The following is a 14,429-nucleotide window of genomic DNA, read 5'->3' as shown; positions in this document are numbered from 1 at the left end:
AAGTACACAGTGCATTACTTACTATTCCTTTCACCACTACAGATAAACAGTAGATTGATTAGATAAATGTGACTTTATTGTCATGGCTCAGTACGAGTACAAGGGAACAAAATGTGCGCCATACATCTGTTCACATCAGATCAAGTAAAAGAGAAGCTTTGGTGGAGGAATCAGTGTTCCTGACGCACGGAGGTTAATTAAAAGACGTATAAGATGAATAAAGGACGTATAAAGGCGTATTTCCCAGCCCCACCTCTTTATTTTAATGTAAATGGAGTGTAAAGCTCGTTTTGCTGCATTCTTGAGCTCGATGGCGTTCCACAGTGCTGTGAGCCCGCATGCGCACTGCGCCCCCTGCTGGCCGCTCGTTATAACACAGCCGCGCTCCTGATCACATGCACACACCGAGTTAAGTAAAAGCAACATGGCTGCGGTCTGCGCTCGCACCGTCGGCAAGGTCGGCAGGTTTCTGTCGGGGAGTCGGTTCACCTACAGACCCGTTAATGCACCTGTACTGTCCACACGGAACCCGGGAAGAGGGTTCGGAACCGGGGGCTCAGGCTTCAGGATCCCGCACCAGTTCAGATCTCGTGGTGGTGCTGGTGGAGGTGCTGGAGGTGGTGGTGTGGTGGGGTGCATGCTCTTGCTCGGTGGAGGGTTCGGACTTTACCAGACTGTCAAACTGAGTCTGCAGAGGCACCACGCTGAAGATGTGAAGGTAATACATCACTGAACTCACTCTTTTATCCATAACAGGTACCTGAACGTCAGGTGTGAACGTCAGCTCACTTACTTTCTATACTGCTTATCGTAATCAGGGTCGCGGGGGTTGCTGGAGTCTATCCCAGCTCTCAATGGGCGCAAGGCACACAGAAACACCCTTTAAGCAATTTTAGTATCTTCAGTGAGACACTGGGAGAACATGCAAACTCCACACAGAAAGGACCTGGACTTCTACCTGGGAATCGAACCCTAAACCTTCATGCTGTGAGGCGACAGTGCTACCCACCGAGCCCCTTTAAAAGTTTTAAATACATAATTTACTGTACTAGGATTGCATATTATACATAATATTAACACTCCTCATGGATCTATTTATGTCTATAACAAAGAAAACAATTCGTTTATTCATCCTGATCAGGGTCGCGGGGGTTGCTGGAGTCTATCCCATCCCTCAGTGGGCGCAAGGCGCACAGAAACACCCTGGGCAGAGCACACGCACACACCTATGGGCGATTTTAGTATTTCTAATTAGCCTGACTGGGAGAACATGCAAACTCTGCATAGAAGGAACCCAGACCGCTCCACCTGGGAATTGAACCCATGACCTTCATGCTGTGAGGCGACAGTGCTACCCACCAAGCCGCCCGGAAAATACACACTACATAATTTACTGTAATAATATTAATGCCCCTATGGATCTATTTATGTCTATAACAAAGAAAACAATTAGTTTTTACATCTTCAGTCACGGCTTCATCCTGATCAGGGTCGTGGTGGGTCTGGGACCCACCTGGAAACACCTCAGCTTAAGAATAATCCACCAGATAGAGTCGCATTCTGTTTTCATTCACACACACTTACTTCATTTATTCATTCACTTACATCTAGGGAGCGTTTACAGCCACCAATACACCTTCTGCATTTTTCCAGCGTCGTACCAACTTTTTAATGCCATCGTAGCCACTGATGCGCTGCTGCTTTCACATCATCATCATCACATGAAAATCTTCTTCCTCTTAAAGCTTCTTTGAGTGTCCAAAAGGTGGAAATCAGATGGAGCTAAATCTGGACTATAAGTGTCTCTCAGTCTCTCAGACACGCCCGATTCCTCCTCCTCCTACTACTACACCCTCACTCACCGCTTATAACCACAATATACAAGTGAGGAAACTTTATGAAGATCCCTTATATGTGAAACTACAGCCACACTAATTAGGTCAGGTCATCTGATGTCTCTTAACTCTGAACAGACTATAAAGGGAATGAATAAGAACGTCTACTGATCGATTCATCTAAAATGAATGGAAATTCATCAAGGCGCCTCACAGCAAGAAGGTCCTGGGTTCGATTCCCAGGTGGGGCGGTCCGGGTCCTTTCTGTGTGGGGTTTGCATGTTCTCCCCGTGTCTGTGTGGATTTCCTCCGGGTGCTCCGGTTTCCTCCCACAGTCCAAAGACGTGCAAGTGAGGTGAACTGGAGATACAAAATTGTCCACGACTGTGTGATGAATCTTGTGTGTAATGAGTAACTACCGTTCCTGTCATGAATGTAACCAAAGTGTAAAACATGACGTTTAAATTTTAATAAGTAAATAAAAATACATTAATATTGATCAAAAAACTGGATAATTCTGGCTGTATTAGTTAACAAAGTGTCTCAAGCAAGCAGGGAACGTTTAAGAGTATCAATTTTAGTAAGAAGTGATGTTTTTATTAATTTATTTATTAGTTTGTTTGTTGAACGTCCTCTTGGTGCAGGCGCCGGACGCCGGATCAGACCTGAAGCTGACGCTGTACCAGTATAAAACCTGTCCATTCTGCAGTAAGGTGCGAGCGTTCCTGGACTGTCACCGCCTCCCGTACGAGATCGTGGAGGTCAATCCCGTCATGCGTCAGGAAATCAAGTGGTCAGCGTACAGAAAGGTTCCCATCCTGATGGTGAACGGATCTGTCGTAAGTACCTGTTTAGTGTGTGTGTGTGTGTGTGTGTGTGTGTGTGTGTGTGTGTGTGTGTGTGTGTGTGTGTGTGTGTGTGTGTGTAAGTGTAATAAACACCTTGATATGGCACACGGGTGGCTTAAAAACACGAGGGTCCAAGCTCTTGAGTTCGAGGTTGCCGGTTCTGCAGTAGCGACCTCTACTGTCCGATCGAGGTGCTGACACGTGTAGTGAAGAAACACATACGCTGTACGGTTCTCTGTTAGTGCTTTTCCACCAAAAGAACCGGTTCTGTTCGGGTTTCTTCGAACCCTGGTGTTTTTTAAAGAACCGACCCGCGTTTCCACCCATTTTTTGGGAGCCGTGGATGCTTAATCAACGGTCTGCGTTGCGCAACGAAAGTAAAGAGCAGTGACATGATGGTGGAGCGTGTAGATTAACTGTGGGGATTTGTGCTGCTGTTACAGATGTTCGTTTTTATACACAAAGCATCGATCAGCTATCGGTGATGAGAAGACGTAGACGGCGTTGTTGTTTTATGTAGTGCGTCACTTGAGTAGCGTTTTCCCAGACCCGATTTCCACGTCACGAACATCCATCTGTGTGAAATACCTTCAAATCCAGCTTTGAAAATATCAGCGAATATCAGCAGCAAACTGGCTCAAAAATCAATCAGGGCCGCTCAGGTGGCGCAGCACTAAAACACACACTGTTCACCAGAGCTGAGATCTCAACGCTCTAAGGCTGAGCGGCCACATGGACGACGATCGGCCTGTTGTTCAGATATGGGCGGGACTAAGCCGGATGGGGTCTCTCTCTCTCAGACTGGTGCGATTACGACCTCTGCTGGCTGATTGATGGCGCCTGCACAGAGATGAGGAAAGAGTGCTGTCAGGGTGTGTCTCTCCGTACACAACGCTGAGCTGCACTGCACTCGGCAAAGTGTAAGTGATAAGATGCGTACGGCTGCTGCCCACGTGTCGGAGGGGGCGTGGGTTAGCTTCGTTCTCCTCAGTCAGAGCGGGGATCGGCATTGGTGGAGAGGAAGCGTGACGCAATCGGGCAACTGGACGCCCTAAAAAGGGAGAAAATGGGAGAAAAAGGGCATAAAGTAAATATATCAATAAATCATCTGCAACAGTCCTACACTGGTCGAGGAGAGACACAGACTAGCGTGTTCCTCCTTCAGTCACTGACACACGAATTCCGGAGTGTCTCTGCTTTTCTTCAAAAGGTCTGTGGTCTGTAGTCTGTGGTCGAGAAGAGACACAGACTAGTGTGTTCCTCCGTTATTCGCGTGGGCCGTTGAGACCCGAACTCCAGAGCCGGAACCCTCTGTGCTTTTGTGGACCTGGTGTTTTAAATAAAAATCAACGTCCATGTGAACGCAGCATCGAACCTTAAACACGCTCAGCTTTATAATGTTTGTATTTCTTTTAATTAGCAACTGAACGAGTCGTCTGTCATCATTAGTGTTCTGATGACCCACCTGCTGAGCAAGTGAGTATCAATCAGACCCGGGATTTAATCCAGTCCTCCGATAATAATAATCATAATAATAATAAAAAGTAAAATATTATAATGAGGTTTAATCCCGCTGTAGAGAGAAGACCATTTCCCAGATCCTCGCCTGCTACCCCGAGATACAGGCGAAGAACGACAGAGGGAAGGACGTGATCGAGTACGGGAACAAGTACTGGGTGATGGTGAACGATACAGAATTCAGGCACCTTTATCCCGAAAAGGATTCCAGAAAGTAAGTTTCTCAATCAGGTTCGAGATAGAATTTGTGGGTATACCATGACTGACTGTAACCCATCTGCTGCTCTGTACACCCTCTTGTACTTCTTTTACCAATTGAAAGAAACCCCAAGTGTCAGTCTGGGGCGTGGAGCTTTCTCAGAACTGCACTTAGACTAACATGGTAGTGCCAGGGTGATATAAGTGAAGCAGGTGCAGCAGTGTTGTTGGGATTTGAGATGAAGCTGAAACTACCACAGAGAAATAATTTGTGGGTATACCATGACTGACTGTAGCCCATCTGTTGCTCTGTACACTTTGCTGACAACCTTGTACTCCATTCGCCAATTGAGAGTAACCCCCACTGTCAGTGTAGGTGACGGAGCGTGTATGTATGAGTGTAGCAGGTGCAGCAGTGTTGTTGGGATTTTTAAAAACCTATTTAAACATCCTGACCTCTTTATTAGAAACACTTAATATACAGTCAGAACCATGAGCAACCCAAGAAACCCAGTAAATAGAACCATACACCCACCATTTCCTCCAACTCGATACAACAAACAAAATAAAATACAACCATTTGGGACTCGAATCAAACCATATCTTGAGGACTTAAAGCTGAATTCAAATATAATGGCCCAGAGCCCCAACAATACCATACCTCCGTGGGAAGTCAGAAAACCAAACATCATATTTGACCTTGCCGAAAAGAAGAAAGGAACTACACACCATACATCAACATATACATCAATGAGTTTCTTAAAATTAAAGAAAAATACCCACTCCACCTTGCAATCTATACAGATGGGTCCAAAACTGCTGACCAGACGACAGCAGCCATATACGCAAAAGGATATACAAACAAAGACAAACTACCCCAACAATACTCAATTTACAGTGCAGAAGCCCACGCCATACTTATGGCATTAAAATATGCAGAAAAAGAACAAAAGCACAAAATACTAATTTGCACAGATTCTAAATCATGCTTCAAAGCACTACAATCATACACATCAGACTATCCTAGCATTAGTAACATACAGTGGACAATCAGCATTTTAACAGAGCAAGAATATGACATACAACCATGCTGGGTACCAGGACACAGTGGAATTACAGGAAATTAAAAAGCAGACCAAGTAGCTAGAGGAAAAACAAGACAAAATGAACATCAAAATCCCATCAACCGACTTAAAAGCATCAGAAGGAAAATGGCAAAATGAATGGAATACTCAACTCACCAATAAACTACTGTATATGAAATACACCCAAACGCCAAGCCAAGAATCCACCAGGGACGACGCATTGACCAGGTCATATACACGAGGTGCCGAATCGGCCACTCCAGAATAACCCACCAACACCTGATAAAAGGAGAAAACCCCCCAACTTGTGAAACCTGCCAAACACCTGTATCAATAAAACACATCTTGATAGAATGCCCAAAATACAATAAAGAAAGAGAACAAGCACACATGCCAGAAACTATCGAAGAGACTCTCACACAAGACAACACAAGAAGACTTTTAACCACCTTGCAACCATAAAAATAAAAAATGAACATATAATATGGACCAAAATATGAAGACACATACATAATACCTATTACTGCCATTAAATGACACCAATGTGTTAAACATGGCATTAAAACCTAAATAAATAAATAAATATTAGGAACACTTACTTGGTCCGTAAAGTTGTATAAGCTAAAACTACCATAGAGATAAAGTTTGTGGGTATACCATTACTGACTGTAGCCCATCTGCTCACCCCCCTTGTACTCAGTTTACCAATTGGAACCCCCACTGTCAGTCTGGGGGTGGAGCTTTCTCAGAACTGCACTTAGAGTAGCATGGTAATGCCAGGGTGATATGTGTGTAGCGGGTGCAGCAGTGTTGTTGGGATTAATAAATAGTGTTTAAACATTGTGGACTATTTACTACATTTATTGAAGCTAAAACTACCATAAAGTTTGTGGGTATACCATGACTGACTGTAGCCCCTCTTCTGCTCTGTGCAGTTGTCACCCAACTATACACCATATATCAATCAAAAGGGACCAACATAGGATGGGTGTAGCAGGTGCAGCAGTGTTGTTGGGATTTTTAAATCCTATTTAAACGTCCTGACCTCTGTATTAGAATTTATTTAAGCTAAAACTACCATAGAGATAAAGGTTGTGGGTATACCATGACTGGCTGTAGCCCATCTGTTGCTTTGTACACTCTGTCACCCCCTTGTACGTCATTTACTAACTGAGAGGAACCCCCACTGTCAATTTGGGGGGGGTGAAGCTTTCTCAGAACTGTAGATACTAACATGGTAAAGACATGGTTGTGTGTGTGTGTGTGTGTTCTGGTATGAATGTAGCAGCTGCAGCAGTGTTGTTGGGATTTTTTGATGTTTAATGTTCATGCTTATCATGTCTTACATTCCCAGAGAGGAAATAAAGTGGCGTAAATGGGCGGACGACTGGCTGGTGCACCTCATCTCCCCGAACGTTTACCGTACCCCGTCGGAGGCGCTGGCTTCCTTCGACTACATCGTACGCGAGGGGAAGTTCGGCAGGTTCGAAGGCGTGTTCGCCAAATACTTCGGAGCGGCGGCCATGTGGATCATCTCCAAAAGAATCAAGCGCAGGTCGGTACCTGTACTCTTCTTGTCGGGGGCCAGATGCAACCACGGGGCCACAGGGGCTTTAGTAATAAAAGAAATACAAATATATCAGCTACCTGATTACTAACAATTCCACTCACTGTCCATTTTATCAGCTCCACTTACCATATAGAAGCACTTTGTAGTTCTACAATTACTGACTGTAGTCCATCTGTTTGTTATTCCCTTTCACCCTGTTCTTCAATGGTCAGCACCACCACAGAGCAGGTATTATTTAGGTGGTGGATGATTCTCAGCACTGCAGTGACACTGACATGGTGCTGGTGTGTTAGTGTGTGTTGTGCTGGTATGAGTGGATCAGACACAGCAGTGCTGCTGGAGGTTTTAAACACTGTGTCCACTCACTGTCCACTCTAACCTAGTAGTTCCACCTTGTAGATGTAAAGTCAGAGACGATCGCTCATCTATTGCTGCTGTTTGAGTCGGTCATCTTCTAGACCTTCATCAGTGGTCACAGGACGCTGCCCACGGGGCGCTGTTGCCTGGATATTTTTGGTTGGTGGACTATTCTCAGTCCAGCAGTGACAGTGAGGTGTGTAAAAACTCCAGCAGCGCTGCTGTGTCTGATCCACTCATACCAGCACAACACACACTAACACACCACCACCATGTCAGTGTCACTGCAGTGCTGAGAATCATCCACCACCTAAATAATACCTGCTCTGTGGTGGTCCTGACCATTGAAGAACAGCATGAAAGGAGGTAACAAAGTATGTAGAGAAACAGATGGACTACAGTCAGTAATTGTAGAACTACAAAGTGCTTCTATATGGTAAGTGGAGCTGATAACATGGACAGTGAGTGTAGAAACAAGGAGGTGGACATAATGTCAGGAGCCGCCGCCTTTATCCAGAAACTGGGGAACGTTAATGTAGGTGTGACGTCGGGGGAAAAAAGACGGGGAGAGTTTTAGATTAGTTTTATATGAGAGCGCCACCCAGAGGTCAAACAGTTCAAAACAGTTAAAACCTGATTAATAGCGGCATGTTTATCAGACACAGTGGACCGTATCTGAGGGAGGGAGGGAGGTTGGATGGGGACATACGTGCTCAGTAGGGCTGCTGCAAATGATGCATGGTTTTTAAACCTATGTTAATAAATGATCCTTCTTAATTTCTACAACGTCTCTATTCATATAAGCGTTCATATGATTCTCTCAGCACTACCTGCTGTGTGCAGGACCTCAGACGTAGTTGGTGCAGTCACTGTTGGGGGCATTAAGTGCAGTCTTATAAAATGCCGTCTGCAGCCGTCAGAGGACGATTGTAGAGCTTTCAAAGTAAAGCTCAAAGTTCTCCACGACCCAAATCACCCAAAGTTTGGTGATACTTAAAACTGGTACAAAACTAAAAGCTGGTTTGTTCACTGTGTAAAGCTTTGATGGTACCACAGCAGCACCGGCGCCGTGCTGCACGTCTATATTGTTTCATTACGCTGCTTAATCCTGGAGATCTTGGAATACCGTATTCCTTTGCTGCTTCTCATGTGAATGCGCCGTAACAGCGTAACACTCACCACCGTGTTTACATGGTTTAGAATGTGCAGTAAGTGTTGAGTGAATGTGGAGGTTAGGATCGGGGCTCATTCTGTCGTTACTGTACGCCGGACTTAATGAGACGCGGCTACATCTAACTATTTTATCTCTGCTATAAGTTGAAGCACGTTGCTGTGTGTACAGAACAGCATGAACACGAGCTGCACTCTGTTTAATATGGAGCACCTGAGAATGTGATCATATGGACATAAACCCTGTTTACATTTAGTTCTGTGTTAGATTATTATATCGTACAGTTTGTTGTTAAAGTAAAAGAAGCTTAAATGAGATTCTGAATGACATTTTTTGGAGGGAAATTAATCGTTTAGATTAACCGACTAATCGATAAAATAGTCTATAGATAAATGTGGATTACTAGATAAGTTTGTTTCGAGACAGCTTTAGTGTCATTTTGTATAGAAATGTCTAAGATTTTTTTTTTATATTGAATGAAGACTTCTAATATGCATGCGAAGACAGTACTGTCAGGCTGACAGTCGAACGACACTCAGGGTGGCAGGCCATCGGAATAGAAGAAAACTATGGGCATATAGGAGGAGAGAGACCCAACTTGGCAGATCTGGTACGATTCCTCACATACCTTCATCAAGTTCGAATCTCAGCTCTAGCTTCGGTCAGCAGACACATCAGCGAACGCTAGTCTGCTGAGTGGGAAAAGACGGGACTAGAAAAGTGGGCAGGGGTCTTTGACGCTGGTAAGGAGCAGGGGGAGCGTGCAGCAGTGTGTCGGAGGGGAGGCGCGTGTCAGGAGAATATAACCCTCCTCGTACACAATCGGGGTCTCAAACGGCGGAACAGGAACTGGCTACGATAAAAATAAGGAGGAAAAAGGCTGAAAATGCAGAAATAAAATAGCTAAAATAATTTTTGCCTTCTTAAGTGTTGATTAAATAGATTAAGTTTATTCAGGGGAGAAGTCTTTCGTAGTCTGTCTCAGCATGTTCAGGATCAGAATGAATGATCAGACATTAGACATAGACAAGTATTAGATATAGACTTTTAGTTTTACACTGTACATTTAATAATATTGACGAATTCACTATCGTTTTCATGACATTGGTACTAGAGCTATACGGGCGGTTCATTTTTTTCCAAAAAGAACTGCAAGTGCAGCATTCCTTATCTTTTCATTCAACTCAATCTCATATTACATCGTCACCAGATCTTGATGTCATCCATAGATGCTCCGATGCCCAGAGAAGTCACCGCCACTTCTGGACGTGGTTAACATGAGGCTTCTTTATTTGCACAATGCAGTAAGTTTTAGTATGATTAGTGCAGTAACTCTGTATTGTAGAGCTGATAAAGGTTTGATAAACTAATCCCTCACCCATGTGGTTATATCAGCTAGTGTTGAGTGGAGGTTCTTCATGCGGCACCGCCTGAGGGATGGAAGATCACGAGGATTCCTCCCGATTCCTTGAATGGTTTAATGATATTCTGCACTGTAGAGGGAGAACATGCAAATCCCTTCCAACCTTTCTTTGAGGTTCATTGTTTTTAAACATTTCAATCATTTTCTCACACATTTGTGGACAAACTGGATCCTCTGATCATCTTTACTCATCAGAGACTCTCAGCCTTTCCTGGATGCTGCTTTTGTACCAAACCATGATTACAATCACCTGTTTAAAAATCACATCATTTTTTAGTTTTTTCACCTCATTACCCAACCCTAAATTGCCCCCGTCCCAACTTTTTTTGGAATGTGTTGCAGGCGTGAAATGCAGGAATGGATGTTTATTAATAAATGAAATTAAGTTGAGCAGATAAAAGATGAAATATCTCAGGTTCATCCTGTCTGACATCAAATAAAAGTCAAAGTCAGTGTAAGGAATGTAAGGAAGGCATGGGTGTTGTTTAGCCAGCAGAGGTCGCCAACTATTAAAAGGAACTTTAAAATATCTAAATCGTGCTGCAAAAAGTCAAATAATTATAAACACTTATTAATAAATAATATACAGTAGTGTTAAAAAAAAAAATAGCAGTCCAACACCATTAACCTGATAAATCACTGTTTTTAGTAGAAGTGATATTTCTACATAGCAAATAATTTACTTGAAAGTGTAGTAGAGTAATGAAAACAAAACAAACCCAACAATTACAACATGCATCCCACTCATTCTGAGTAATCGAAGCATTGATTGAAAGGGGGTTGTTCAAAATAATAGCAGTGAGGTGTTTAATTGGTGAAGTCATTCATTCTGCAGAAGAACGGGTGTCAGTTTTGGCCCTTATTTAAGGTAGGAGAGGGGCAAATGTTGCACAGGTTGGTCATAGCACATTTCCTTTTGAAATACTGGGTAAAATTAGTTGTTCCAGACATTGTTCTGATGAACAGCGTACTTTGATTAAAAAGTTGATTGTAGAGGGAAAAAACATACAGAGAAGTGCAGCAAATTCTTGGCTGCTCAGCTAAAATGATCTCAAATGCCTTAAAGTGAAAACCAAAACCTGAAAGATGCAGAAGGAAGTGTGGAACTACTGTTCGAATGGATCAGAGAATTGCCAGAATGGCAAAGGCTCAGCCAATGATCACCTCCAGAAAGATCAAGGAACATCTGAAGTTACCAGTGAGTACAGAAGATGATTAAATAAAGCCGATTTACCAGCAAGAACTCCTTGCAAAGTCCCGTTGTTAAGAAACAGACGTGTCCTGAATGGGTTAACATTTGCCAAGGAACACATCGACTGATCCAAAGAGAAACGGCTCAACATTTTGTGGACTGATGAAAGCAAAATTGTTCTTTTTGGGTCTAGTGGCCGTAGACAGTATGTCAGACGACCCCCGAGCACTGAATTCAAGCCACAGTACACTGTGAAGGTAGTAAAGCACGGTGGTACAAAATGATGATATGGGGATGTTTTTCATACCATGGTGTTACGCCTATTTATCACATACGAGGGAACATGGATCAGTTTAAATATATCAGAATACTTGAGGAGATCATGTTGCCCTATGTTGAAGAAGAAATGCCCTTAAAATGGGTGTTTCAACATGACAATGACCCAAAACATCTTGGTTACAGACAAACAAGATTGAGGTAATAGAGTGGCCAGCCCAATCCCCTGACCTCAATCCCAGAGAGAACTTGTGGGCTGATATCTGAAGTGTGTTTTTTTTTAGGCAAAACCCAAAATTGCAGAAGAACTGTGGAATGTCTAATCATCCTGGACTGGAATACCTGTTCAGAGGTGCCAGAAGTTGGTCGACTCCATGCAACACAGATCTCAGAAACAATTGTTATGCCACTAAATATTAGTTCAGTAATTTAAAGTAAAGTGAAACCTCAAACATTTTTTCATGTTATAGATAATTTTTGTAGTTTTTAAAGAAAAATGCTGCACTGCTATTATTTTGAACAGCCTAATATTCATCTTTCTTAACTTTCTGTAAAGATTTAACACAAACTGGCTAAATTTTGTTAATGTTTTGATTTAGAATTAGAAGTGTAGTATTTTCAGTGCGTTTGCATTTATGGAAATAAAAGTTATTATAATGATTTTGTGCTTTATTCACTTTTTTAAAGTCACTGCTATTTTTTTGAACACCACTGTATGTTGATGTCATTGTGTGCAGGCGGTGTTCGGCGTGCTGAGGGTGATGGAGGGCCTGGAGGCCTTTGACGACATGATGGAGAACACTAAAGTGAAGAACTGGTACAGACGCATGGAGAACCATGTACACCAGAATCGAGAATGATATCAGAGCCGGGGTTCCACCCGAAACGCTTCCTTTTATTATAATAATAATTATAATAATGTACAGGATGCTGAAATGAGGAAGGAACGGTTCGAATATGGCACTTAATTCTTGTTGGTTTTCAATCTCAACTTGTGGAGCTCTTTTCCCAGTCACATAATGGTTTAACTGGTCACTGCTGTCCGATAATACTAAACTATACGGCCAAAAATATTTGGACACCCATCTTTATGGCCCATCCTTGGCCTTGGGCCGCGGTTTCTCCGTTTTAGCACGACGAGGGGCCATGACGAGGCTGGAATGATGGAACTGAAGGGTTTCCCAACATCGGTGTCTAACTAGATGGACGTCTCTTCCAACCGAGTGGTGGACTTTTGGTCGTATAGTGTATCTAAATAGCCAAGTGATGAACGATAACTTTATTAGACTGTGAATTAAGGAATCGGTGAAGGTGCACAGTAAATTGGATCATTATTTTGAAGGGAGATTGATTGTAATGACCGTTTGTGACCCTTGTGCTCTAAAAATCGGACGTTCTGTCTGTTGAATGTCCAAGAGAAAATGCAAAACGGTTAATTTAATAAAAGTTCTCAGTTGTTAATAAATGTTCTCAGAATAAAGATTTAAAAACATATCCTGCTAACAGACATGACATAAGGGTCCGTGTACATTTGGTCACTCATTTTTCACTTCAAATCCCAAAGTTGAAAAACAAGAAAACGGGGCGTTATTCGTTTTTTGGTTCAAACTGAAAAACGGGTCTTATTTGAATTTTCCGAAAACAACATTTTCTATCAGTTCAACTGGAAATAAACGTGCAGGCGTGTACACGCCAACATGCGTATAACAGTAATAATAACTTAACGACACGTCCCCTGTTGTTCTGATTTTTGTGTTCGTATATTTGACGTGCTATATAGATATTTCCTCTATCTGCAAAAAACAAACTTTATGGGGAAGCGATTACCGTACTGGACGTTGTACACCGCCGTGGTCATGTTAGTTTTATACTGGATGATCGCCTGACGTCCGAGACGTCATTTATTTAATTATCTTGTATTATAATATTCTTGTTCTCAGCCAATAAACATCCGGAAATTAATAAAATTGCACAGACGAACTCTGCAGTGAATAAGGAGCAACAACAATCACATATATTTAGTTAATTTTTAGTTGAAGCTTTTTCTTAAATGTGAGGTTCGTCTGTGATAAACTAAGGGAGCGTCTAAAAAGTGCATGAAGCAGAACGCTGATTAAAATGCATTAAATGTTGTAATAGTTACACAGTGACGTGTACGATGAGTTGTGCCTGTATTACAGAATTGAGTCCTATACAGTAAAAAAATGATGACGGTGAGACGTTAGTAAACAACATTCTTTTTCTTAGAATAGCCCTTTCATTTAGGAAAAATAGTTCCTGTGTGAATTACAAGGGCAGGAAAAAGTACGACAGACACAAAAGTCAGAACGGGACGCGGCGTAATGTTATTATTACTGTTCGCTATTACTGTCTTCTCAACACTTGTGCCTGATTTACACTGTCTATATATTAAGTAAATATACACGTCGGCGCGTGCACACGCTTGTGTGTTTATTTCTGGTTGAACTGATAGAAAATGTTGATTTTGGAAAATTTTAATACGAGCCGTTTTTCAATTTCTGCTTGTTTGTTATTAGATTTTTGATCTTAAAACGAAAAACGAATGAAAGGTACACGGACCCATAATTGAGGCACTACCTAATTCACGACTGTGAAATGAGCCATTTTTTTTTTATTCGCATTTACTGGTGAATCTGCACTATGTGGCGTCCTAGCAATCCTACGGCAATTCAGTCAGCAATCGCTTAGTCAAAATGTCCAAGATGTGGAAGAGTAAAGCAGCTAAAAACACGACTCTGGTAACTGAGTCTGGAAAAGCAACAACCAGTTCTGTGGACGAGAATTTTCATATTCGAGACAGAACACGAAGCCTCGCACCGTCGCTGGATGTCCTAGGTTTACACTCGACTATTAAGGGAGCTGTGCTGTGTATCGTAGCTTCTGTTCATTCTATCATTTAATTTATGAGTGAAATGTGGCTCTTCTTTTTTGAAAA

The 14,429-nt window shown here is 42.4% G+C and overlaps 1 protein-coding gene across 1 annotated transcript; it reads left to right on the top strand.

Moving 5' to 3' along the window:
- The first annotated feature begins 419 nt into the window (after nucleotides 1–419).
- ptgesl (prostaglandin E synthase 2-like) lies at nucleotides 420–12,938 on the top strand. The gene is made up of 7 exons (XM_062998719.1): nucleotides 420–718; nucleotides 2,480–2,674; nucleotides 4,104–4,159; nucleotides 4,263–4,415; nucleotides 6,839–7,039; nucleotides 9,090–9,192; nucleotides 12,211–12,938. Exons 1-7 carry the CDS (start codon nucleotides 425–427, stop codon nucleotides 12,331–12,333), a joined length of 1,125 nt encoding a protein of 374 aa, XP_062854789.1. The 5' UTR covers nucleotides 420–424; the 3' UTR covers nucleotides 12,334–12,938.
- The last annotated feature ends 1,491 nt before the right edge of the window (nucleotides 12,939–14,429 follow it).

This window comes from Trichomycterus rosablanca, chromosome 7, assembly GCF_030014385.1.
Source record: "Trichomycterus rosablanca isolate fTriRos1 chromosome 7, fTriRos1.hap1, whole genome shotgun sequence".
In the NCBI taxonomy this organism is placed as follows: Eukaryota; Metazoa; Chordata; class Actinopteri; order Siluriformes; family Trichomycteridae; genus Trichomycterus; species Trichomycterus rosablanca.
Note: the sequence above shows the minus strand (reverse complement) of the source record. Positions and strands in the feature narration are given on the sequence as shown.

Excerpts from the sequence above, each read along its gene's own strand:
- ptgesl (XM_062998719.1), top strand. The coding sequence starts at position 425 with ATGGCTGCGGTCTGCGCTCGCACCGTCGGCAAGGTCGGCAGGTTTCTG. Across the intron at positions 7,040-9,089 it reads TCCAAAAGAATCAAGCGCAG|TACTGTCAGGCTGACAGTCG; the intron begins GTCGGTACCTGT and ends ATGCGAAGACAG. Across the intron at positions 9,193-12,210 it reads GACCCAACTTGGCAGATCTG|GCGGTGTTCGGCGTGCTGAG; the intron begins GTACGATTCCTC and ends CATTGTGTGCAG.